Below are 24,485 nucleotides of genomic sequence, written 5' to 3' on the forward strand. Positions count from 1 at the left end.
TCTGAATTTGTACCAATAAACATCAGCACATCTACTGAAACTGTCACTAAATGTAACCTCTGCAAAGGAAACTAGTGAATCTGTTTTTGCTCAGCGCAGACTGGGTTCAGTGTGGTTTTGTCTTTCTTCAGACACTTTCCTGCCGATGTGAGAAGGTAAGTCGGAGAATCTATCATAAGTTATCACTTGTATGTTGCTAGGCTTTCTAATGCTTTAATCTTCAAGTGTTTAAGTGTGTTCAAAGATAAGCTGTAGATATATTACTTAGCTATTTGTATTAGTCTTTTAAATATACTAGTATTTTAAATATCCATTCAACTACTATAAAAATATTAAACATATATGAAGCACAAACATGTATGTATTTTTGAAATATTCCTACTTTCTTCTCCCTAGGCACAATGTTTAAACAGTTTTATTTTTATATGAATTGCTAGACAAAGTTTGATTCTGCTTATAGAGGAGACATTTTATTTGGTTTTATTTTTTAAATCTGAGATAGTTTGACTCATAAATAGGCCAAAGAGGTTAGCAGTGCAGTACGGCTGGTACAGTACCAAAGAAATTACTGTTACTACTAATACGTTTTGATGCCAGGTTAGACAGAATGATGGAAAGTTGCGTAGTTTGACTAGACACTAAATTCTTCAAAAATATATTTAATTGGGCTTCTGATAAGGGTGTAACTATATCCAAGTCTTATGATATAATATTGTCACGGTATGAACCTCATGGTACGATATTTATTGTGATATCGTAGGAAAGCTCAGGATATGGCGTGGAGGCTCATGATTAGGGATGTAACAATATCCAAATCTCTCTGTACGATATGTTCGCATTATACATCTCACAGTATGATATTTATTGCGATACTTTGTGGAGGCAAACTAAACTTTTAACTGTTTTACCTCTTTAAATGCCTTGACAAGACTTAATCCAAAGAACTAAGACTTAAAAGTTGCTTAGAACTGTTATTTCTTCATGTAGTCTGCACTGAAATGGAGCAAAGGATCATGGTCTATGTAGTTCCCTCTGTTTTTTTAGTTATTGCTGCACCAGAACTCTTCATTTAAGCAAAGAGACTTGTAATTGGAAATATTGTGATGGTCCACGATATTATTGTGAGAACTGGAGAATGGGGGGGCGCCAGTTGTAAAAACTGTTGTTGTGTCCTTAGGCAAGGCACTTCACCCTCATTGTCTAGTATGAAAGTGGTGTGTGTGTGAGTGATGGTGGTGGTCGGAGGGGCCGATGGTGCAGATTGGCAGCCTCGCCTCCGTCAGTCTGCCCCAGGGTAGCTGTGGCTACAGTAGTAGTTTACCTCCACCGGGTCTGGAGTGAATGAATAATGAACTGTAAAGCGTCTTTGAGTGTCCAAAAAAGCGCTATGTAAAACTGATGCATCATCATTATTATTATTATTATTAATTTTGACGATACGATAATATTTCGGTTACTGTTACATCACTAGTTTCTGAGTATTGTGTTCTTTATAATAGTGTAGAACTGAAAAAAATAAAGTTGAGGTCTGGTACCGAAAACCAGGCATCCTTCAAGTAACAGTACCCAGCCCTGCTCAAAAAGGAATTCGCTTTTTGTTTTAATCCACTGTATCCAACTGCTCTAAAAATAGCCTAATATATAGTCAAAATAAGCACAATTTGGCAATCAATTCTTGTCTAATATGTGTCACTTTTGCTCATTTTTGGATATAGGTTGCCAGATTCCTGACGTACTCAGAGATTTTTCATCTAATGTTCAAGTTCATTTTCAACCAACCTCGGATAAATAAGTGAACACAAACATGACCGGTGCAAACTGCAGCGTCCCCTCCCCAGACGACCAAAATTACGAGTACTACATGTTTCCTACAGTTTCTATCATCGCACTGATCATTGGTCTTCCTGGAAATCTAGCTGCTCTGTATTACTTCACCTTCAAGATAAGCTCACGCTCAGCTTTTAGTGTTTATATCACCAACTTAGCTGTGGCGGACATTATGATCTTGTGCACTTTGCCATTTCGAATCCACTACTACCTGAACCAAAACAACTGGATTTTTGACGCCATTGCTTGTAGGATTATTGGGACGTTATTCCACGCTGGGATGTATATGAGCATCTGTTTCATGACTTGTATATGCGTGGATCGCTACATGGCAACCGTCCATCCGCATGTCTATCTAAAATTACGCAAAGTTTGGAGCGCCATTGTGGTTAGTATCTTGCTTTGGTGCATCGTTGGAGTGGCCATGCTCGTTTTTGTCCTAATGGGTGAACTGAAAACGAAACAGCGAGAATCAGGACGCTACAGCTGCTTTGAAAATTTCGACCAAAAAGAATGGAAATCACGTTTAACAGCGTTTAGCGTCTTTTGCTTAATTTTTGGGTCTCTGGTGCCCTTGGTCGTTATCCTAGTTTGCTATCCAGCTGCGGCAAAACGGATTTCGAAGATAAAAACCAAAATAGCGCAAAAAGCAGTTGGGGTAATCTACGTGATACTTGCCATTACGGTGTTATGCCTTCTGCCTTATCACCTCATCTATCTACTACATGTTTTAGGACATAGTGAAGTCATACAAAACTGTTCCGCCATAAACGCCATTCACGTTGCACGGCGGGTAACCATCGCTCTAGCCACCTGTAACACCTTTCTGGACCCTGTGCTCTACTACATCACCACTGGACACTGCAAATGGCTAGCAATTAAACTGTTCAAGAGGAAGAGGATAACGAGGAAAAGGGGAGTCTATGTGATAAATATGACATAAGTAAGCATCAACCGACAAGGAGCTGTGCCCATCTCATGCAAAATAAACTTTTCAGAGCTTTCTACCTTCTAAGAGTGATGTCTGGGCCTTGTATATGTTGCCAAAGTGGTTTTTAGATTGATTTGGTGTTTTTTTAAACAAATTGCAGCATATTTCTGCCACCCTCCCACGTGACAACGAACTAAAGCTGCTGCAATGATGACGCAGCAGCTACACCTATGACGTGTTTGACGTAGCAGAAAGCGCTTCGCATCCGCCCCCATCCCTCACTCCACCGCTCCTGCCCCGCCTCCACCCCGACAAAAGCGACAGCCTAAGTTAAATGTTCTACACTGCAGTGTACACGATATAATAAGTTTATCTACTAGTGTTTATTAATACTTTACAAATCAGTAATGTTCAGCTGATGTGGACGCGGTGCTTGAGCTTCGTGCACCTCAAAGTCCTCGTCCGATTCTGGGTCCAACACATGCGGCTGAACGCGCTGTATCTCCATGATGAATAAAAGTTTATTCCTACCACTATCAGGGTGCACGCCTGTCTCCCCCTCCCTCCCTGAGATGGGCGGAGGAACAGTTGTCGGCCTTTCATAGTTCCTGATCTGTGATGCCTCCAAGAAATCAGTAATATTGTTTATGTGCAGAAGATACAATGTGAAAAGAGTTATTTTGCATGAGATGGGCACTTTAAGTTTCAGTTTTGAGTTATATCACGGCTCCTAACTAAAACCTCAATTGGGAATGTGAAAAGTCTGTTCCCTGTCTGTAAATATCTCTGTAAATATTAGTAATTTCAGCGTTTTATATGAAGCTAGTTTTCATTAATAGTGATAACATGTGACACTTTAAATATTGTAAATACTGTAATGTTCCTTAAATGTAAAAAGGTAAGGACTCTGGTGTAATTTATGTAGAAAAAGTGTTTAATGGAGTTGATTTTTTTTACATCAAAATAGGATCTTTTGTAACTGTTATTTTCTTCCTAACCAGTACATGTACCAGATAAATACAACTTCTACAATAAAAATGAACATACGAGTTATTATCAAAAGCACTAAGAGTTTTTTTTGGAGTTGAATCTTGTTGATGTTTTCACTGAAATCTCCTGCAAAGTAATTTTTGTTGAATTGCCTTAGAGTTCTTTAGCACACCGATGGAAGTCCTTTCTTCAGTAAATTTGAAAGGTAGCTGCCCAGATCTTCGTCCTGAAAAACAAAACAAAGAATAAATTACACTGTGGGAAATCTGGTCCAGGCTGAATTCAGGTTGGGCTGAGAATTTAAATGAGTATATCTTCCATCATTAGGCGTCGAGAGTGAATGAATAATGCAATGTAAAATGCCAGTGAAAAGGTGCACTATATTAAATGAAATATCTGTGGGCTCCTTTCCACAGATGCAACCTGTAACTTGTCCTGCTGCTGTCACTTGTCTCCATGGAGATAGATATTGTATGTTTAAAGGTCCTATATTACACAAAATTGACTCTTGTAATGTTGTTACCTCTTCAAAAACACGCCTGGAGATATGTGTTGTTTCATTAGACTGTGCGTTAGGGCTGGGTATCGTTAAGAAGTTGCCAATACGATACATACCTCGATACATATGCCAAGATGCGATACATATCTCGATACAGTGAGCTTATGATTCAATAAAAAATATTTCAAATCAGTTCGACACGGTTCAATAAAAAATAATGGTTAAATGATAACTGCAACACTAAAAGTCTTTGTTAAACCACTTCTTGTGAAAGTTTATATGAAACTTGCCCATTTTAATCATAAAAACAGTGAAAATGTCAAATGTGTTGTATAAACGAGTTTCCTTCCTCTAAACAAGCAACAAAACTGTAGCTGTAATAAAATAATTTAGTAAAATATACCATAAATATACTCTTGGTGATATATCGATACAGCAGCCCACGATATTGATACTGTATCATCACGTTAAGAACTATAATATATCGATATTTCAATATTTTGCACACCCCTACTTGTCCACATCTCTAAAGCTTAAAAAGCTCTGTTCCACCTTGTGATGTCATGTAGTGGTAATTTTGAAGTTAACAGCTCCTTTAACCTTTTGTTCAGTCTAGATGGGCAATTCCAGGGCTGAAATGGTCTAATTGATTCTAGTGAAGATGTATGGAGTTTAAAAACACAGTGGAGCACTTCCTGTGAATCTGAGTGGGGTTTTTTTGGTTTTGTTTTTTTGAGAGAGAAAAACTCAGTCTAAATCTGCAGGATTTGTGTGTTAAACATGTGTGAATGAATGTTTGTGATGAGGAGACAACATAGAACATAAATCAGAGAGTAGTGTAATATGGGGCCTTTAATCAGTGCTGTACTGTGGAACATGTCAGGCAGAGCAAAAACATCTCAGTGGAGATAAGCAGGTGGTGGACCATCCATTTGAAAGGTCAGAAAGAGCACCTTTAAACAGCTATGACCAATGTTTTGCGTACATGCTTTGTTATTATCATGCTTTGTGTTTGCAGTGGCACAGTGACTTAAGCTGTCACCCAGTTCAAATCTTGTCCAAGCATAATCTGATATCTTGACTCTGCGCAAAATGCCTAATTACCCAACAATACATCAACAATATGGTACGCGCAGCCACTGCACGTGCTAGTGGCAGATAGGGTGTTGCTAAAGAAGATGCTACAAAGACCTCTTGATGGAAACCACACAAATGAAAGATTTGCTCGGAAATTCTGCAGTGGAAGGAGAAATTATGTGTGGTTTGATAGTGTATGGCCTCCCCCCGTATGACTCATGTTCAAAGACTCTGCTAAAGTTTGCACGCCCACATACTAGTATGTGCCTATGTACATGTTCTTCTGCAGAGGGGGAAAGACTGCTGAAGAGAAGTACTCCGTTAATTACATGCATAATAATGCACTCAAATACAAGTAAAAGTAATGCTGCCAAAAATGTACTCAAGTAAACGCTAAAAGTACATGTGCAAAATACTAATCAAAGTACAAGCTAGTTATTTTTAGAAGCATTTTAGATTGCGTTTTCATACTGATTATTCTCTGATCTCTTATAAATCAAAACTAGGGTTATCAAAACTATTAAATACTAAAATTAACATCGAAACTACACACTCATCTGAGTAAGTATCGATTTGAAAGAGTCACTTTCACAGGACAGAAATGAACCTTCCCTGAACAGCTTTAGAATGATCTTGAGCTGCATCAGAACAAGTGTAAGAGCACATAGATTAGTAGATTATACCCAATTAGTACATGTTTCAAAATATATGAAAAGTAGTACCATTGCCTCAAATATCTACTCAATTACAGTAGTGCAAATGAGTTACTTTCTACCCCAGTTCTTTTGTTCCTATTGGCAGTTGAGGTCTGTGGGGTCTTGCTGCTTAAAGTGAAACCGTGCAGTTACATTTGAAAGTACAGTCTCAAACCACACGGAGCACCGTGGGAAATAACATGTGGGTTTGTAAGAGACATGCACAGTAAGTAGTAAACAGATAAGGACACACCACAAGAACAAGATGAGATGTTTATAATAAATAAACAGTGAGATCCAGTTCACAATTCTTGGCTAACTATTATTATTTATTTTATGCAATAGCCTTCTTAAGCAGTCACTGTAGTATCACCTTTTGGAACTACAGCTTCTGTAATGGCATAGCATGGACCTTTCCTGAATAGTTTGAGGAAGTAGTCTTGATCTAAATAAGAACTAGTATGATTGTGCTGGATAAGTCTGCCACTACTCCACAGTGTTAGTATTATTTCATTTCATTACAGTTTTCATTAAGTTAATTTCAATACACATAGTTTAATTTAATTCCTTTATTTAGACTTATATTTTCTAATTTGGGTCTGTATTATGTACTCACACAGTTTGTTTTAACCCTTGTATTGTGTTAGAAAGCTACACGCGTCTTTAGTGTTAGCGGGTCAAATTTGACCCGTGATTTAACTCAGCCTGAAAATACTTAAAAAGACTAGATATCATCCAATATTGTTTTTCCCCTCATAACTAACTTAGTATGTGTTCATGTCCATGGAAACATTTTTATTATTATTATTTTTTTGGCTGCACAGACCTTTTATCTTAAAATATACCACTCGTTTTTGATTACAAAAACTGCTTAAATTCACTAATTATATTTCCTATAGTGATAAAATTTGTAATTATATTATATAATTATACTATAATCATAATAATTTATATATAATACATATAATATAAATCTAATTTATATAAGTATAATTATATTGGGTGTCAAGAGGCTTGGTGACCATGAACTGTCACTTTTTCTTGACTTGAAGACGTCTCTTTCAGTCTTTGTGACATCTGGGTTCTCCTCACCACATGTGCTCTTGTTCAGGGTCATACTGAACCTCATCCTCATCCACAGACGTATATATGAATGGACATAACTAACGCTGTAGCCGCCGCGTTCCAAATAGAAAGTTCTCCAGGAGGCTCTTCCGGCTCCTTCTGACTCTGGCTCCAATTGACTTATGTTAGGATCTTGTCGTCCTTCTCTCTGTACCTGCTGCTGTGAACCTCGTCATTTTGGTCTTAAAATATACGTATTAACCTGCGACACATGAACCTGATTTTTTTATTTTTTTTTGGCTGTTTTGTCCGTCCAAAAAATCCTATTCATAACATATAACCTGACTCTAGATTCGCTCCTGTAACCGTGAGCTTCATTTGAGCGGCGCCAAACGCTGTGGGTGACGTCACACTCACTTAGTCCACTTCTTTTATTCAGTCTGTGCCCTCATCCTCATCCTCAGATACATCTTCCTCAGCTTCACTTTCCTCTCTGTCTTCAGAATCACTGTCATGACCAAAGATCTGATCCAGCGCCTCATAAACAGTGAACCTGCTCATGTTGACTGATGCTGCAACAGATACAGCTGATAATATCTCACTAAAACCCTGTTTATATATGACAAGGTTTATTTTAGATTCAAAATGTATCAATGTGCTGCAAGAAAGAGACGAGTTCACGTGGGTGAAGATGACCTTTTTGTGTGTGTGTGTGTGCGTATGTGTGTGTGTGCGTGTGTGTGTGTGTGTGCATGTGTGTGTGTGTGTGTGTTGTGGGACACACTGAGCCATATTTGATCCACAGAGCAGCCTACAGCTTGTAAGTGATGCATAAAACAGCCACTATTCTCTGCCGGGTCATTTTTGACCCGTAACACCACAGATGTCACTTTTTTTTTTCAGACCTTTACAATTTACTAAAATGGTGAAAATTGATTTTGTTGCGTTAAAATAGTTGTGTCTGAGGATTAGATGAAGCCTCATTCCGGTACAAAAAAGCAAATGGCAGTTTTTACATACCTAAACTTGAAAACGGGTCAATTTTGACCCTAACACAATATAAGGGTTAAGTTAACTTTATTGTCACTTATTATTTACTGTTTTATAATTATTCGCCTTTTTGTTACTTTGATTAAGTTAGTAGTTTTAGTTAATTATTTAGTGTGTATAATTCCTTTCTTGTGTTCAGTTATAGTTAGTTTTCCTGTATTTAAACACCTCTGTTCTTTGTCTGGGTTTGTTAGTTTTGTTCTGTTCAGTTTGGTTTAAGTTAACCCCAGTTGGGCCCAGCTTTTTAAAAAATATTTGCCTAATATGAGCTTTCGTTAAATTACTTTATTTGTTACTTTATTAAATTTAAACTTATTTTTATACCCTTGACTTTCCCTTTCTGTTTGGTCCACTACAATGATATCAATTACTTATTATTGTGCTATCAAAATCGGTATTGAGTATCAAGCCCTTTCCTTAGAATCATAATAAAATTGGACATTTTTGTGTTGTGACTATTGTGTTATAGGTTTTATTTAGCTTTTATCTATCCATCTATGTACCGTATTTTCTGCACCATAGAGCGCGCTCAAAAGCCTCAAACCCCACCAAAAAACGAGTGCATGCCTCACAATCCGGTGCGCCCTATACATGAATCCACTCGGGTGTCCCAGCACGACGCCACAACTGAACAAAGCCCAGAGTCACTGTGAACGCGCAAAACAAAGTCCCACTGACTCATCCAACTGCTGTGTTTTGTTTAATGCGCCTTATAGTCCGGTGCGGTTTATATGTGAAGTTCGAAAATAGACCATTCAATGACAGTGCGCCATTATTATTGAGCTATCAAAATCGGTGTTGAGTATCAAGCCCTTCAAAAATACAATTTGATATTTTTGTATTGTGACTATTGTTATAGGTTTTATTTACCTTCTATCTATCCATCTATTTAAGATTTTATTTAAAGAGTCAGAAAGTGTCTTTTCTCTATGGAGATGCTTCGATTTTCCCTGATATGTTCAATGAAATGGCATAAAAACGTAGCACAACACTTTGCTATCTCCATGGAAACAAGCAGGTGACCAACCAACCACCAACTATACAATTGGCTATAAAATCACCTGTGATTGAGTAAATGCTATACGGACACTACTGGTCAAAACAGTTAGTTAGTTTTAGAACACCAAACTTTTTCAGTTTTTTACTGTTTACTCTTGGCCAAAACATATTCTAAACTTTTGATTCATCAAAGTGTCCACCCTTGGCAGATATAACAGCTGAACACACTCGTGGCTCGTTCTTTTTACAACAGAAATCAAATATTGTTCAGAAAGTTCTTTCCAAGTCTGTTGCAGAAGTTTCCATAAATGTGTGGCACTTGTAGGTTGCTTCACTCTTCTGTCCAGTTCATCCCAAACCAGCTCCATGGGCTTTAAGTCTGGACACTGTGCTGGACACTCCAGGTTTTCAAGTTTACCATCTTTTTTCCTGAGGTAGTTTTGGCAGAGCTTGGACTTGTGTTTTGTCCTTTTATATTTTTTTTTACCTCTGTCTGTTCAGTTCTTACCTTTGTACCATTTCAAGCTCCTCATTGGACTTGCATGACTTGAACTGCAATAAATATATACCATCTGGTGGAACATTCCAGGTAAGGCAATGCCTAAAATGAAATGCGTCTCCTCAACAGCTGCACCTCAGCTGGAGCACATTTCTTTGCTAAAATGAATAAATCCATACATACATAAATGAATAAATACCTGGTAGCTCCACGACAGCAGCAGGACCTTGGAGCTGGAGTCTTCTGCTGAGGATGACACTTTGATCACTATAGACTCCACCATCACTGTGCCGTCTGGGAGGTGCTGGATGGTGTAGCCTTTTAACAGACTGAAAACACAAATGATACAATATGAAAAAATGTATGCAAAATTACGGGTGACTGAAATTTAGTTACTGGTGCTATAAATTATTTTTTTTACTGTCTTAAAACAAAAAAAAAGAAACAGAACTAGTTAATTGTAAACTGTTTGCCGTAGTCCCAACTTATTCCTCGCTTTCTGAATGCATTTGTAGTATCCTAACATTATTCACCGCAATGAGTTTACAAGCACATTTCACAACTTTCAGAGGCCTGTGAGGAGTTTTGTCGTCACAGACACGCTAACAACAGAACATGCATTTTTACTCCAAGTGCTGAGTTGTGTTTTATTTCACTCACACATGTTTGAGTAACCCTGGATTATTAGGCTCTTTGCATGTCCAGAGCTCAAAATGCTTAGCCAGGCTGGTACCACCTAGTGCCTTCGCTAAATTTCCTTTCTCTCCAGCAACTAGGTGAGGAATCAAAATACATTAGACAGTTCGCAAAAACCCTGGAAGTGCAAGTTCGGGCACCCGCCAATCAGCGAAGAGCCATATATTCAGTGTTTCAACGATTCCCGAGATCGATTTAAAGTCGGAACAAAGAGAATGTTTGGTGAATTTCATCAAGGGGAAAGACATTATTGCCCTTCTTCCTACGGGATTTGGGAAAAGCTTAATATACCAGTTAGTGGCGCATTACATACGTCATGACCAAATGTTTGGTCATTTGGTCAATTTCAATGATTGGTTAAATGATAAAAAATACCCGCCTACTGTCAAGCTGTTACGTGCTGGCGCCCCTTTGTGCACCCCTTTGCCTGTATTTTTATTTGTATGTATGTTTGGTGGCGTAGCTGATTCGGGTATAAATAGGCCGCCTGTCTGTGGTGCGCTCTCTTGCTCCTGCGCTCTCGCTACGAACCGCCCCGCCCTCCGCACACCTGGGTGTGCGCTCGTCGCCCCGTACAACCAACCCCGTACAGGGCTTGTATGGCCCTGTATGGGGTTGGCCCGGTGCCACATCCTTTTGTTCTGTTTGCTCACCAGATCCACCTTTCAGTTGATACTTTGTTTTTGGGCATGGAAGGGGTTTTAGCGTTTTTAAAGTAAATGAAAATTAACTTAAAAATAAAAACATCTTTTACTTTTGTAACCTTTTCACCTCCTGTGTCCTCTTTAATGTGTTTGATCCCCCGGGTTGTAACACGAGCGAACAAATCCTAATGTTGCGAGGTCGGTTTCTATGAAGTGAAACTGGCTGATGGACCAGGCTACAAAATGCATTTCCACCTAAGTTCAGCAGAGTTTGGCAATTCCAGGGCTAAAATCATCCAAATGATTCCAATGAAGGTGTATGGGGTTTCAAACACAATGGAGCACTTCCTGTATCACTGTTATGTTGTGTTAAACATGTGTGAATGAAACAAAACACAACTCCAGATCTGTTTGTGATGAGGAAACATTGAAACACATCAGAAAATAGCACAATATGGGCCTTTTAAGTCAACAGAAAGATTATGTTTGATTGAATACTAGAATACATTCCACATTCTCCTCTATCCCCCCTACTCCCCACCCCCGTGTCAGACCTCTTGATGTGCGCATAGACCCGGTGCAGCGTGTCGGCCTCGCTGTGGGGGTCCTGGAGCTGGACTCTGCAGGTGAAGCGTAACTGATGCTCATTCAGACCCAACTCCTTCAGCGCCTGCTCCGAGGACACCAGCTTCAAACTCTGAAAACAACAACACGGACTTTTTACTGTTGAGATAATCATGTAAGTGACATTTGTAACTTTTTTATTTACATTTTTGAGAGTAAAATATCACTCGTACTACACACTACATTTTTTATTTTATTTTAGTCCATATTTTATATTTTAATCACCTCAAGACAAAAAATTAACTGACAAACTAATACTCACATTTCAGAATATGTTTGTACAGATCTAAACTACAGGGTTAACCGTTTTTATGCAGATTAAGACTAGAATATTGTATTATTTGAGGTAATAATGGTACTATTTGCCAATTACATCCATTCAAACTGTGATTATAGTTAAGAATCTGTCATAATACTAATTTATTGTTAAAACAATATGAGAGAAAATTAAACAACTACATCTCATTAGACACCATCCAATAGTAAAGGGAAACACTACAAATGCATCAAGGTTTTTCCACTATTAAAATGTCCTCAGTATAAGCACAAACGTTTAACACAATCTTTATAATTAAAAAACATCTAAGGAGTGTTTTAATATATGGAACTATTGTGGCCAAGACTTATTTTGAAGGAATGGAAAACAACATCTGCACTGACCTTTAGAAACTGTCTCACTGAACTAGCCTGTATAATAATAATATAGAAAAGCGAATACACCTAAACTTGAGAAATCTGCTTAAATGGGAAAAGAAACGTATAAACTTGACTGTCCTTTTTATTTGAATTATTATCTTATTGAGGATTTGCGTGTGACGTGGCAGTGATTTAATGTTTTGGCAGTCATACTGGAGGTCAAGACTGGGGTTGATCCGGATGGTGTTATTCAGTTTACAATATAATCATGGCGACTTTAAACAGCGCAAATGACGTAAAACTGTCTGAAATCGACAGCTTGTTAGATCAGCCGTCATTAGAAAGATATAAAGCTAAAGTCGTCCTCCTGGCGACGGAGCACTTTGTTAGTTTACTGTATTTTCCACACCATCAGGCGCGCTCATAAGCCTCAAACCCCATAAAAAAAACGTCTGTGCGCTCCACAATCCAGAGCGCCCTATACACGAATCCACTCGGTTGTCCCAGCATGACTTCAGTAAAGTACAAAGTCGCACCACCCGCAGCGCACGCAAACACGCACGGAGCAGACAGCGACCGCGCAGCAAAAAACACCCGCAGCCACACTCATCACTACACGCCGACGAGGAATGGAACAGAGGAACGAAACGAAAAAGCGAGTCCAATGTGCCACTCTGAGTCACAACTGAACAACTGAGTCACTGCGAACACGCCGACAATCCAGCTGGTCCCAGACAGCACCCTCCCTACACGCCACAACTGAACAAAGCCCAGAATCACCGTGAACGCGCAAAACAAAGTCCCACTCACCCATCCAACTGTTGTGTTTCATTTAAAGTCCGGTGCGGTTTATTTGTGAAAAAAGTTCAAAAATAGACCATTCAATGACAGTGCGTCTTATAATCCACAGCGCCCTAGTGTGGAAAATACGGTAATTAACACTCGATCTGTGCCTAACCTCCAGTATCTGTTTTTTTTTCATGTTAGATCTTCTTTCATAGGAAATAAGCAGTCGTTTTGCTTTGGCTTTCACTGGCGATGGGGTATATGTGAATAATAATGGGACGTAATCTGGTCAAAGTGGGTTATCATTCTTCATACATAAATTCTTTTGGCATCTATCATTTCATTTACTGTAAATCCCTTCTTGGTTTGTGTGGAGGTGGTCCCTCGCCAGAAATGAAATGTTGACTGCACAGACGATTGTACTCAGTGAGCTCCCATCCCTCTGTTTTTAAGTTCTCTTGTCCATTTCAGTCTGCGATCTTTATCAGCTGGGATCCAATAGAAAGATACTTTGGCCTCATTCTTTAGCAGATTGATGACAGAACATCAACACAGGCCAAAACCATTGTAATTCTATTCAAATTTTATCGCACACAAATACTACCTGTTCGTCCAGATGGATAGTTTTACCTCCAATATGGCGGCATAAACACCAGGTCACGTGGTTTTGTGACGTAGACGGAAAACCTTAATTTTTACCTGTTATTGCAATGATCGTGGTGGTGATAGTAAGTATAGTTATTGCTCTTGTAGTTGTAGTATTATCATACTTTTTGTTTCTCCTTCTTTTTAAATTCACTTGTTGTGTATTTATTGAAAAATAAATACAATAAAAATGTATGCTATTAAGATAAATATTAAAAAACCTAGATATTGACTTCAAAATCAGTGGGAATGACATTTGTGTACGAGGTCCAAATCATATAAATTATAGATAACTTACATTTTCTTTCATGATCAGGGTTCCGTGCATGGTGCGAGGTTTTTTCAGGTCAGGCAGCGGGCCTTAAAAACAGAAATAGGATTTAAACAGATATTATGGAAATGAGCTCCAAGTAGGTTACAGTAAATGTCACCATGGCACTCTCGTTTACATAAGTTATACCGTCCCGGAGCTGACATTTAAGAGTGGTACAGTGAAATGTAATGTGGCTAATGTCAGACCATTTGGAGATTACCACAATGTTTCACAAATAACTGTATTGGGATTTTTAGAATGTTTTGTCCCGTAACTGTTAACCTTTCTGAAATCAGGAGGATATAATTTCATCTATAAATACATATTACCACACATATTATATTAACAACATAACTTAAATGGCCTGTATTACCCTATTTTCAAATCTATGTTATTATGTTGGTTCCTCATTAAAAACAGTTTTGTGTTTCATTCACACATGTTTAACCCTGCATATTTGGGCTGGGTTCTTGTCTCAAACAAAAATAAAACTCTTCACTAGAATCATTTGGATCATTTCACCCATAGAATTGCCAATTTCTACTGAACTAAAGGTAAAAAGAGCTGTTAACTGGAAAACTACCACATGACATTACAAGGTGGAACAGAGCATTCTGAGCTTTGGAGATGTAGACAGACTAATAATCCAGGATTACTCAAACATGTGTGAATGAAACAAAACATAATTCGGGGTATGTTTTTGAGGTAAAGCTCACATGAATACATTTTGTGTGATATAAGATATTTAAATCTTATTTAAAATATATAATATATAAATATTAATCAACCCAAAAATATGCTACATAGGTCTCCAGGAAGAACAGTTGATAGTCAAGGTCAGTTAAATACAATCAATCAATCAATCTGCCCAGGGACTAGGGGTGGGCGATATATCGATATTTTAAATATATCGAGATATCATATTCCACCGAGTCGCGTCCTTTAGCCCGAAAGAAGCTAAACGAGCTGAGCTGCGTGAGAAGTGCGCTGTTTATGCAAATGAGCCATGTTTAAGTTTCGTTTCTGTAAAATGTAAACACATGTGCGCAAAACTGCATTAAACACATTATTATCACAAACGGGCTGATGTGGCTCTATAGTCCTTATGCTTTATATCTTGCAATGTAACGTTTATTTATGCAGAATATTTTAATCAATAATTTGCTGCAGTGTCACTTGTTCAATAGTGTTTGGAAACGTTGGGTTTGATCTGCAGTGGATTGTGGGATTAAACCTCAGAGCTCCTTACTGCTGGATAATAACATGGATCTATTAAAATAAGGAACATCCTGAGTTTCTTCTGCTAAATGAGCTCATGGTTCTGGTTCTGGTTTGGATAACAGAGTTAATACAAAGATGAGCTTGAGTTGAGTTGTTTTATTTATGAATGAAAAGAAGGAAATATGTATTATTTCTTTTATTTTAAAGTTAAATTATTATTTATGTAATTAGGGTTTTTTGTAATCTTAAATGTTCCTATATGAACTGCCGACCTGGGTCGGGTCGACCGGGTGCGAAGTGCTTTCTGCTACGTCAGACGTGTCATAGGTGTAGCTGCTGCGTCATCATTGTAGCAGTTGGGAGGGTGGCAGAAATACACTGCAATTTGTTAAGAAATACCAAATCAATCTAAAAACCACTTTGGCGACATATACAAGGCCCACACATCACTCTTTGAAGGGAGAAAGCTCTGAAAAATTGATTTTGCATGAGATGGGCCCTTTAAGGTTAATGTCAAAATTGTGCGCTGTCCCTGTCTCATTAAATACAAATAAATAAAATTCATCCCTATAGCTGATGAATGCAAGTTGATGCTGCTGAACTTTGAATTTCCTTTGAGATCATTAAAGTTTTTGGTCTGAGTTTTGCAAAGTTTAAGTTTCTTCTCAATGATAATCAAACAGGAACTAAAGAATCAAGCTGAACTTGTACCACATCCCTTACGGTCTTGTACATATATTACAAAAGTTTAATTTCTATACTTGTCCACGCAACTTTCAGGCAGTCCCAGAAACATAGTATAATGTGTTATTAAAATATGCAGTGCAGTTGTACCTCCCACAGCCATCTCCCTCTTGAGCAGGTTTAGAGAGATGTCCACAGGAACACTGGGGTTCGTCATTACTGTGGCTGTCTCTCCGTTCGCTGGCATGTAACAGTTTATACCTGAAAAATAAAAAATTGAATATTAATAACCTATAAGAAGAACATTCTAACTGACACAATATCAACCTACATACAGTGCCATCTATTTCATATTAAAGCACACTAACTTTTACGGTGGTGGGTCTGTCAAAAGTAAAAAGGGAATTCCAGAATGATACATTGCATTTTACTGATGGAAATACTTTAGCCTGTTGGGTTCACCCGCTTGTCTCTATGATTTTACTTTATTGTTTCCCAAACACTGGGTCGGGATCCTCAGGTGGGTCGCAGGAGATTTTGTTGGGGGTCTACATGTAGGTTTGCAATATACAGTTCTGACACATGAGAGCATGAGTGAATATCCTCTCATCAGTAGGGCCAGTATTTCTATGCTTATTCCTTTTACTATTACATATATGTGTGAAATAATTTTCTGTGCTCACAAAAATGAAGACAAAGCTCAGAAACAGACTGAATGTTTGCACCTGATCTGCTGCTGCGCTCTCCTCTTGCACTCGGATTAGAACATGTTACAAAAACACAGACAGGCCCAACTATCTCATTAGAAATGTTGAAATGTTACGAGATGTTTTGTTTTGTATAATTTCTAATCTTCTTGTAATGATTTTATTGGCTATTTTGTTCCAATATGGGCGGCAGTAGCTCAGTTGGTAGAGCATTCGCCCACTGATCTGAAGGTTGGCGGTTCGAATCCAGCTCTCGACATAAACGTCGAGCGGTCAGATCCACTGACCCACAGGTTGGCTGGTGTGATTCCAGCTCCCACAGATGAATGCTGCCGTTGTGTCCTTGGGCAAGACACTTAACCCACCTTGCCCACAGTGTATGAATGTGTGTGTGAATGGGTGAGTGGTTCCTTGTTGTAAAGCGCTTTGAGTGCCTTGAAGGTGGAAAAGCGCTATGAAAAATGTGACCATTTACCATTTACAATACAATATTGCTGGTTCAATTGAATGTTGAAAAGAAAAAGAAACAGGCTACACTTAATGTCCAAATAGGCGACTTATGGATCATTTTATTGCTGCTTCAATGACTGTGTGAAAAATCCCTCAGTCGTCCAGGTAGAATCCATGGCAAGGAAAAAAATCAGTTTGTCGACTGGACAAAAGTTAGTTTGGTTGAATACGTTTCATTTTCGTTTCTGCAGACAGATATAAGGAACTGTCCACCAGCATTAGGACCAGAACTAAAGAAGCAGCTTGGATGAGCTACAAAAAGTATTCAACCAAACTTTTTCTCCTCGCCCTTGCTTCAGTGACTGTTTTTCATTGTTTAAAGCTTGAGTAATACTAATTGTTCAGGGAGACACAATCACTCAGTCAACAATAAAATATCCTCATTAATGTTCAATAATGCTCAAATCCATCTTTATTTTGTGATTTAAGAATAATGTCTATTGACTTGGGTTGTGAAGGTTTGTGACTTTTAAAATATGGGTCCCCAGAAAAAAACGTTTGGGGAACACTGTTTTGCATCATACAGTGACTCATTCAAGAGAGAGAAATAACATCCACACGGAGATTAACTATCCATCGAAAAGTTACATGTTGTCTTAAATCTTTGGTGATGCAGGTAACTTTGTGCAGTTTATAGAGTTTCTGACTCAAATACCTAACTAACTGCTGCCCCTCTTCATCGGATATTCGCGGATTAAGCCAGGACTAAACCAGAAACATTCACTGAGACTCTTATTTTATATTGTGATGTGTGAGCTGCTGTGTCTAAGTAATTTCCCTTGTGGATCAATAGTGTCTAAGTCTACATCTGTTCAATAGAAACCATCCTCCTCACAGCACTTTTACTTCAAATTCTTTATCAGTTCCCTGGGTCTGGATTGTAAAAAGACTTGAATAGAATATTTTAAAAGTATTTAAAGTATCACGCAAAATGTCTGAGCTTTAAGCCATGTTATAATGCTGTAACCTCATTAAAAACATACCTGGAGTTGTGTTTTTTTTCATTCACACAGTGTACATCTCCAAAGCTCAGAATGCTCAGTTCCACCTTATGATGTCACGTAGAGGTGGTTTTCAAGTTAACAGCTACCTTTTTCTTTTTGCTCAGGAGAGATTGGCAATTGCAGGCCTGACATTATCCAAATAATTCTAATGATTGTGGATGGAGTTTAAAAATACAGTGGAGGAACATAGTGTTTTTTGTTTGAGAGAAGAACTGAGTCTAAATATTCAGGATTTATGTGTTAAATATGTGTGACTGAAACAAAACACAACTTCAACTATGTTTGTGATGAGGAAACAACATTAGAACAGACCAGAAAAGAGTGTAATATGGGCCTTTTAACAAATATATTTATTCATGTGCTAGTTTTAATCGAGAAGGAAATGCTTTTGAAATGTCTACTGTGTCAATATTAGTAACTTAGTGGTCATTGTACGTCGTTGTAAGAAAAAAACATGCACTTACTAAACTCCTGTTCGATTTTGCCTTTGAGAAACTCCATCTTGGCGGCCTCCCCGTGCACCAGCAGCATGTTCCGCGGCTCGGCCATCCTGATGAGCTGCATGATTCCTTTAGCGTCGGCATGGGCGCTGAACGACATGTACTCCACCTGCAACTTCACGTCCAGCTGTACACGCAAAAACACGAGCTATAATTATCACGATTAGACCAAACAGATGACAAGGAAAAGCGGTTTCTGTCTGAGAATAGAAGCAAATAATGAAATTTACCAGGAAATAGAAGAGACAATGTGCATAGGCTATTAGCTGTTATCTATAATTGAATCAGCACATTTAAACACTGAGAAAGGATCCCATTTACACATGCAACATTTTTATATTTTAATCGACAATTTGACGCAGAAACAACACACAAAAATGTACTGTACTGTAATATAATAATGAAAATCTACCGTAAATGTAGAAAATATGTGTGATTTTTGGAATAAAAAACAATGAAATGCAAAACTCACCGTTGCTCTCCCCTCCATCTCCAGCTTTCTCTGTCCATTCAGAATTTTGTGACCAATCGTTCCTTGTACACAGTAGCCAGGCATAATAACCTACAAAATAACATATACAGCAATAAATCAACACAAGTAAAAAGTTAAAAAATTCTGAGTGTAACTGGGCTCAGATTATTTACTTTGAAATAACAAGCAGAGAATATTGTTACCTGGTCCCCGAAGGGTTGACCAGGTTTTGTATTAACCCTGTGTGTCTGTGTGTGTCTGTCCACCTGCGATAATTCCGCCATTTATGGACCGACTGTCACCAAATTTGGTACGTGGGTCAAGCCCCCGTGCCCGATGCCGCAAAAAAAAGTTCGGTGACGATTCGAGGTCATTTGAGGGTCAATTGCAAGGTCCATCTGCGGCCTAAAATATTCACCCAATCATCACACAAGTTGGCACACACATAACCGAGGTACACTGGATGTTACAGGTTGAAACCGGTCAAGGTAACCAAGGTCAAATATGCGTTTTTGGTCATAACTCTGCAAAGGATCGAGCTACATCAATGGTAGTGGTCTCAAAATATAGTACAGTAAAATATTAATAGTTTTTGAGATCATCACTAATTATAACAGTTCCTTTCTCTTTCAGTGTAGCCGTTAAAATTCTAATAGGAACAAAAAATAATTTCCATTTCTTGTTTTTCTGGTGATACACAACACACTGATCTACAGTCACACAACTAACATATACACAACTCATGACAAATGACATTTTGGTTCCACACTAGTAAACACAGACATTCTCTTGTGTGACCAACATCACACAAATGTTAATGGGCCTGTACAGATACACACATTGTATTGTCGATATAACGGTCATGTAATATGGGTTGGGCTCCTCATAAACTGCTTCTGTGCTGATGAACTGACCCCATCGATGCCTCATGGGGGACCAAGTTGCTCTCCCTGATTGTGCTTATTTGACAAGAAAAGCAATATACTGACAGAATTTAAATAATCGGTGCCCAGGTAAGTTTTTTGGTTACTATATTATAATACATACCATATTTTTCTCATTGCCTGCCCATTTCTTGAAGATTTGCAGAGACTGTCCAGCGTGTAACATCCCAGGTGTAGCAAACACAACCTAAAACAATCAGATTTGTCTCATTTTCTGCCATTTTAACACAAGCAAAAGGCCTGTAGAATTCTTACCATGGGGCCAGGGTTATCAGCATAGGACCGATCAAATGCTTTTATATGTTTAAACTCAAACATATTTCTCTGTACAAAGGTTTTTCTGATTTTCTGGTTGGTCCATGTGATAAAAAGCTTGTAGTAGTGGTTAGCCTTCTCTGTCAGCCCAGTGGAAAAGTAGATGGGGGCTTTTAGGTTCATTCTCTCCCTGTGAATCCAACACAAAACAAGATATTACATTACAGAGAACAGAAAGTAGGTAAGCTTTATTTATACAAGTTTTTTTTCACAGTGTCTGAAAGGGAGCCTTCACTTGAAATTACAACAGTGTTAACAAAATAAATGGACTGGTTGCATAACTATAAAAGTAAAAGAAGTACCAATAATGTAATAAATAAAGGTTATGGCAGAATATTTTGAAAGGAAAATAGGTGAATATAACAAATCTTTTAAGAATATAGGAAATAGATCTACATTGATTCAAAGCTTATTTTGGTATAAACTACTAATGCATAATTTCTTTCCGTTTCCTGTCCCAAATTACTACCTGCAAAATAGTTATGGACCACTAGGGGTATCTGTACCACTGGTTGGGAGACACTGCTCTAGTTGACAAGCGAAAATGTATGATTCAAATACTGTTTCTTCTCTATTTTAGCTTTTAGAATACTGAAAACAAACATTACCAAAATGTCTCCAAGAGGATGCAGAGTTCCTGAGCTCTCCCAAGTGCAAATACTGGAATCAGGACCTGGAAAACAAATGTCATGTCAATGTATAGACATAACTAAATATATTCTACATATTCCAAAAATCCATGCAAAAACAGTATAGAATTTCACACCGTATACCTAGAACATTTTGAACATTGGATGTCAGAGCTACAGCCAACATAAGACAGAATTCTTCATTCAAAATTGGGATGGTTGCCATGGCGTTTAAAAGATTTAAGACAAAAGTCCAAGAATATGATATATTTGTGTTGTATTCATTTTAAACATCACCTTTCCTCCTCTTTCTATCGATTCGTGAACTTTCTTCAAAAAGTCCCTCTCTCTGCACCTTTTGGAATCTCTGATGGTCGTGGCGTAAGTCGACTCGGAGATTAGAATATCTGGACGACATTTATCAATCCATGCAGCTCTAAATTAGGAAATTGTATATAAAATAACATTACATGGATTCATTTCAATATTAGACATAGGATTCAAAATAGTACTTACCCTAAATGTCTGTCAGGTGTCATGTTGTAATCCCCCTAAACAGAAAATGTTTTTAACCATCACTTGATACAATATTAATTTTGTAAATGTTTGATGAGAATGATGCACTCACTGTGTAAACCACAGACTCTGATCCCACTTTGATGTGCACCATCGCTGCTCCCAGAACATGTCCAGCGTAGTAGGCTTTAATCTCCAGCTCATCGTCCACCTGCCACACACATACAGGTTTATGTATATACCATCAAACGCAGGCACAAGTATAAATACCATCAAACGAATGCACAAATGGCCCAAGGTTCTGAAATGATCAGAAAGTGAAGCTAAACATCAATAACATGTTTTTCCTTTTTATTGCATTACTTATGGATTTCTGATGCTTTTTGTCCATTTAAGGATGACAGTTACTCATGTTAAACATATCAGACATAAGTATTTGAACACTAAAACAATGCATTCATTATTATTGTGTGATGGAAATTTATATTGTGGAAAGATTTCTCTCAATCTGTCTTTGCATAAATGAATGTAATTTCTACGTAAGACCAGATCAGTCATTAGCATGTGTAACGGCTCAGCAGACACACTATTTGATATGTATGTAATAATACATATAACTTGTTTTTTTTTAAATAAATACTCAGAGGTCAGATGCTCTGAGAGGAGATGGGGAGAAGTGGTAATTGGGGAGAGGAGCCTAGGCCCTGTCCATATCTGCTGTAACAAAAATAAACCGTCTGTATTTTTGTCTTCCAAAAACTCATTGGGCTTCGCAAATGGATTAATTATTTATCATCAAGAGATACATAATTTTTTTCCACAACAGTAACCATCATGTTTTTGTACTGGCTGATGTAACTTGATGTTGTAAGCTGTTTCCTTTTGCCACAAGAAACATGGCTGATGGCTTAAATAATATGTTGAGTAATATCGCTGTAATTACGTAGCATTTTGATGTAAATTAAAACTGGTCTAAAATCCAATCCCTGTCATAACAAAATAAAAATAAACTGCTCAACATCAGTAATTTTTTTAATTCCCATTTTAGTAAGCAGACATAGTACCGACTGAGTCCATTAAGCCCTGGCCCTCTTAACATGCAGTTAACTCATCACTAGCTCCTCACCTGTACAGTCTGATGGAGATTCAGAGGCACCACTTTCTTCATACAGTCCTTGATCATCTGTGAAGTGAAGAAGTTTGTCTCGCCTTTTTTGTCAACTGTGATTTTACGGAAGTCTTCGAGCAGAATGGGGCAGATGGCTTTGGTGGGATGGGTCATGTAGATGGGACCGTCGTAGCCCACCATCTCACTCATGTACGGCAGAGCTCCGCAGTGGTCCAAGTGGAAATGACTGAAAAATAACACGCATACTGATTTATTCCTTAAGGCTACATGAATTGAATGGATTCTCAAGAGCCTGTAGTAAATTAAAATTCAGCTGGATGGTGTAAATGCTAAAATAAATGATAAAATTTTCTATTCTTATATTATCTTATTTTATATTCTACTTTTCAGTTACTCAGTTGAGCTTTCAAGTAATAAAAAAATATTAATCTAGAAATCTGGTTAACCTGTACATGAATATATTGGTGAGAAAAACAATACAATATCTCACCTGATGATGACACAGTCCAAGAAGTCAGTGAGGCGCCCATTCTGTGTTATATATGAAAAATCTGGAAAACGTCTCTGAAAATAGAACAAGGATGAGAAATAGAAATACATATCATACTAAAAAAAGAAAGGGATTAGAAGAGTAGACTATAACATCATATTATAGAAGTATGTGTTTAACAAGATGCGTACTGATTTATTCTGTGTAATAGACAGGGTTAACAGATTTTCAAAGTCTGAAACTGGAACACCCTCGGGTTGGTTGTGGTTGGTAATAATAAAATTGTCAAACAAGTGTGCAATTAAAGAAAACTTTTAATTATTAGTTATGCACTTGGCCTATGACAACATGAGTCAGTATAGTCACATTTTCTTTGTGTTGTCTGTAATTTTGCATAAATAAAAACCTAAAACAAAAAACCTAGACAATTTATGTCTCTCTTTACTGTTGACAGGTATTAAATTGGTCAAAATAGGGACATTTCTTGTATAAAACTTGGACAAAGCACTGGTTTTGTATAAATCCACTGGGACAGGGGACACAGGGCTCGAACCTGGGAGTGTCCCGGGTAAATAGGAATGTGTGGTCAGCCTAGTAATAGACATTTTGTGAATTATTATTATTACTCACATCATCGTTGTACCCCATGTGCATGCCACAATCAAGCATGATGTTTTTGCCCCCAATGGACACAAGTATGCAGCTGCGCCCGACATCCTGCCCAGCACCTTGACAATGAAATAATGTGAAGAAGATACTCAAAATCACTTTGTACACAGTACATTATCAACTTTTGCAGACAATTTTGCAAAAATCACAGGTAGGGATTACGTTTAAAATCATACCACAATAGTTAATTTCTACCAGACAATATGTAAGAAACTAAACATCTACCACAAGTTTTATAATCGATCTAAAACATAATAATTTTGTTTGTGTTTACAGAAGTAGCCTGTTTGCTAGTATGTACCTGCTAACTGCTTCACTTACCCAATGGTGTTACTTTTATTTCTGGCATGCTGGCTTCAAAGACCAGCTCGTTTTAGGTGCGTTTAGACTGTGATTCCCGTTCACAAGCTTACCACTTTTTAATAACGATAATAACAATATGATTCATTGAAATAAGCGTTGTTTTTCTTGTGTACATGTGAGCCATGTACCCGGAGTATTTTGAGCAAACCAGATCCGGAGATTGCTTTCAGAGTAAAATTCAACAGCGATTACTTTTGTGGTTCAGATCAAAATTATGATTCTGTTTTAAATGGCTGAATGTATTCATGTATTTAAATAGATACGTGAAAATTATTATTGTGCAATTTGATCGGATAGTCTCAAATAATAAAGTAATTTATTTTTATTTTGAAGGGAATATTTTAGTTTTGCGGCCT

At 37.8% G+C, this 24,485-nt stretch overlaps 2 protein-coding genes across 2 annotated transcripts; one reads left to right on the plus strand and one right to left on the minus strand.

The window, feature by feature from the left end:
* Positions 1 to 25: 25 nt before the first annotated feature.
* Positions 26 to 3,759, plus strand: LOC110157863 (lysophosphatidic acid receptor 6). The gene is made up of 2 exons (XM_020922248.2): positions 26 to 155; positions 1,716 to 3,759. The coding sequence occupies exon 2, from the start codon at positions 1,805 to 1,807 to the stop codon at positions 2,768 to 2,770; it is 966 nt and encodes a 321-aa protein (XP_020777907.1). The 5' UTR covers positions 26 to 155; positions 1,716 to 1,804; the 3' UTR covers positions 2,771 to 3,759.
* ints11 (integrator complex subunit 11) lies at positions 3,672 to 24,280 on the minus strand. Its single transcript, XM_020922245.2, has 17 exons — positions 24,088 to 24,280; positions 23,728 to 23,825; positions 23,098 to 23,171; positions 22,605 to 22,833; positions 21,591 to 21,689; positions 21,479 to 21,513; positions 21,260 to 21,398; positions 20,942 to 21,006; positions 20,274 to 20,463; positions 20,122 to 20,205; positions 19,075 to 19,164; positions 18,567 to 18,729; positions 16,032 to 16,142; positions 13,962 to 14,023; positions 11,527 to 11,669; positions 9,832 to 9,961; positions 3,672 to 3,974 (listed from the first exon to the last, which is right to left on the minus strand). Exons 1-17 carry the CDS (start codon positions 24,113 to 24,115, stop codon positions 3,912 to 3,914), a joined length of 1,803 nt encoding a protein of 600 aa, XP_020777904.2. The 5' UTR covers positions 24,116 to 24,280; the 3' UTR covers positions 3,672 to 3,911.
* Between the last annotated feature and the right edge of the window lie 205 nt (positions 24,281 to 24,485).

This window comes from Boleophthalmus pectinirostris, unplaced genomic scaffold (genome assembly GCF_026225935.1).
Source record: "Boleophthalmus pectinirostris isolate CB_2022bp ecotype Guang Dong unplaced genomic scaffold, ASM2622593v1 HiC_scaffold_8, whole genome shotgun sequence".
NCBI classification, from domain to species: domain Eukaryota; kingdom Metazoa; phylum Chordata; class Actinopteri; order Gobiiformes; family Gobiidae; genus Boleophthalmus; species Boleophthalmus pectinirostris.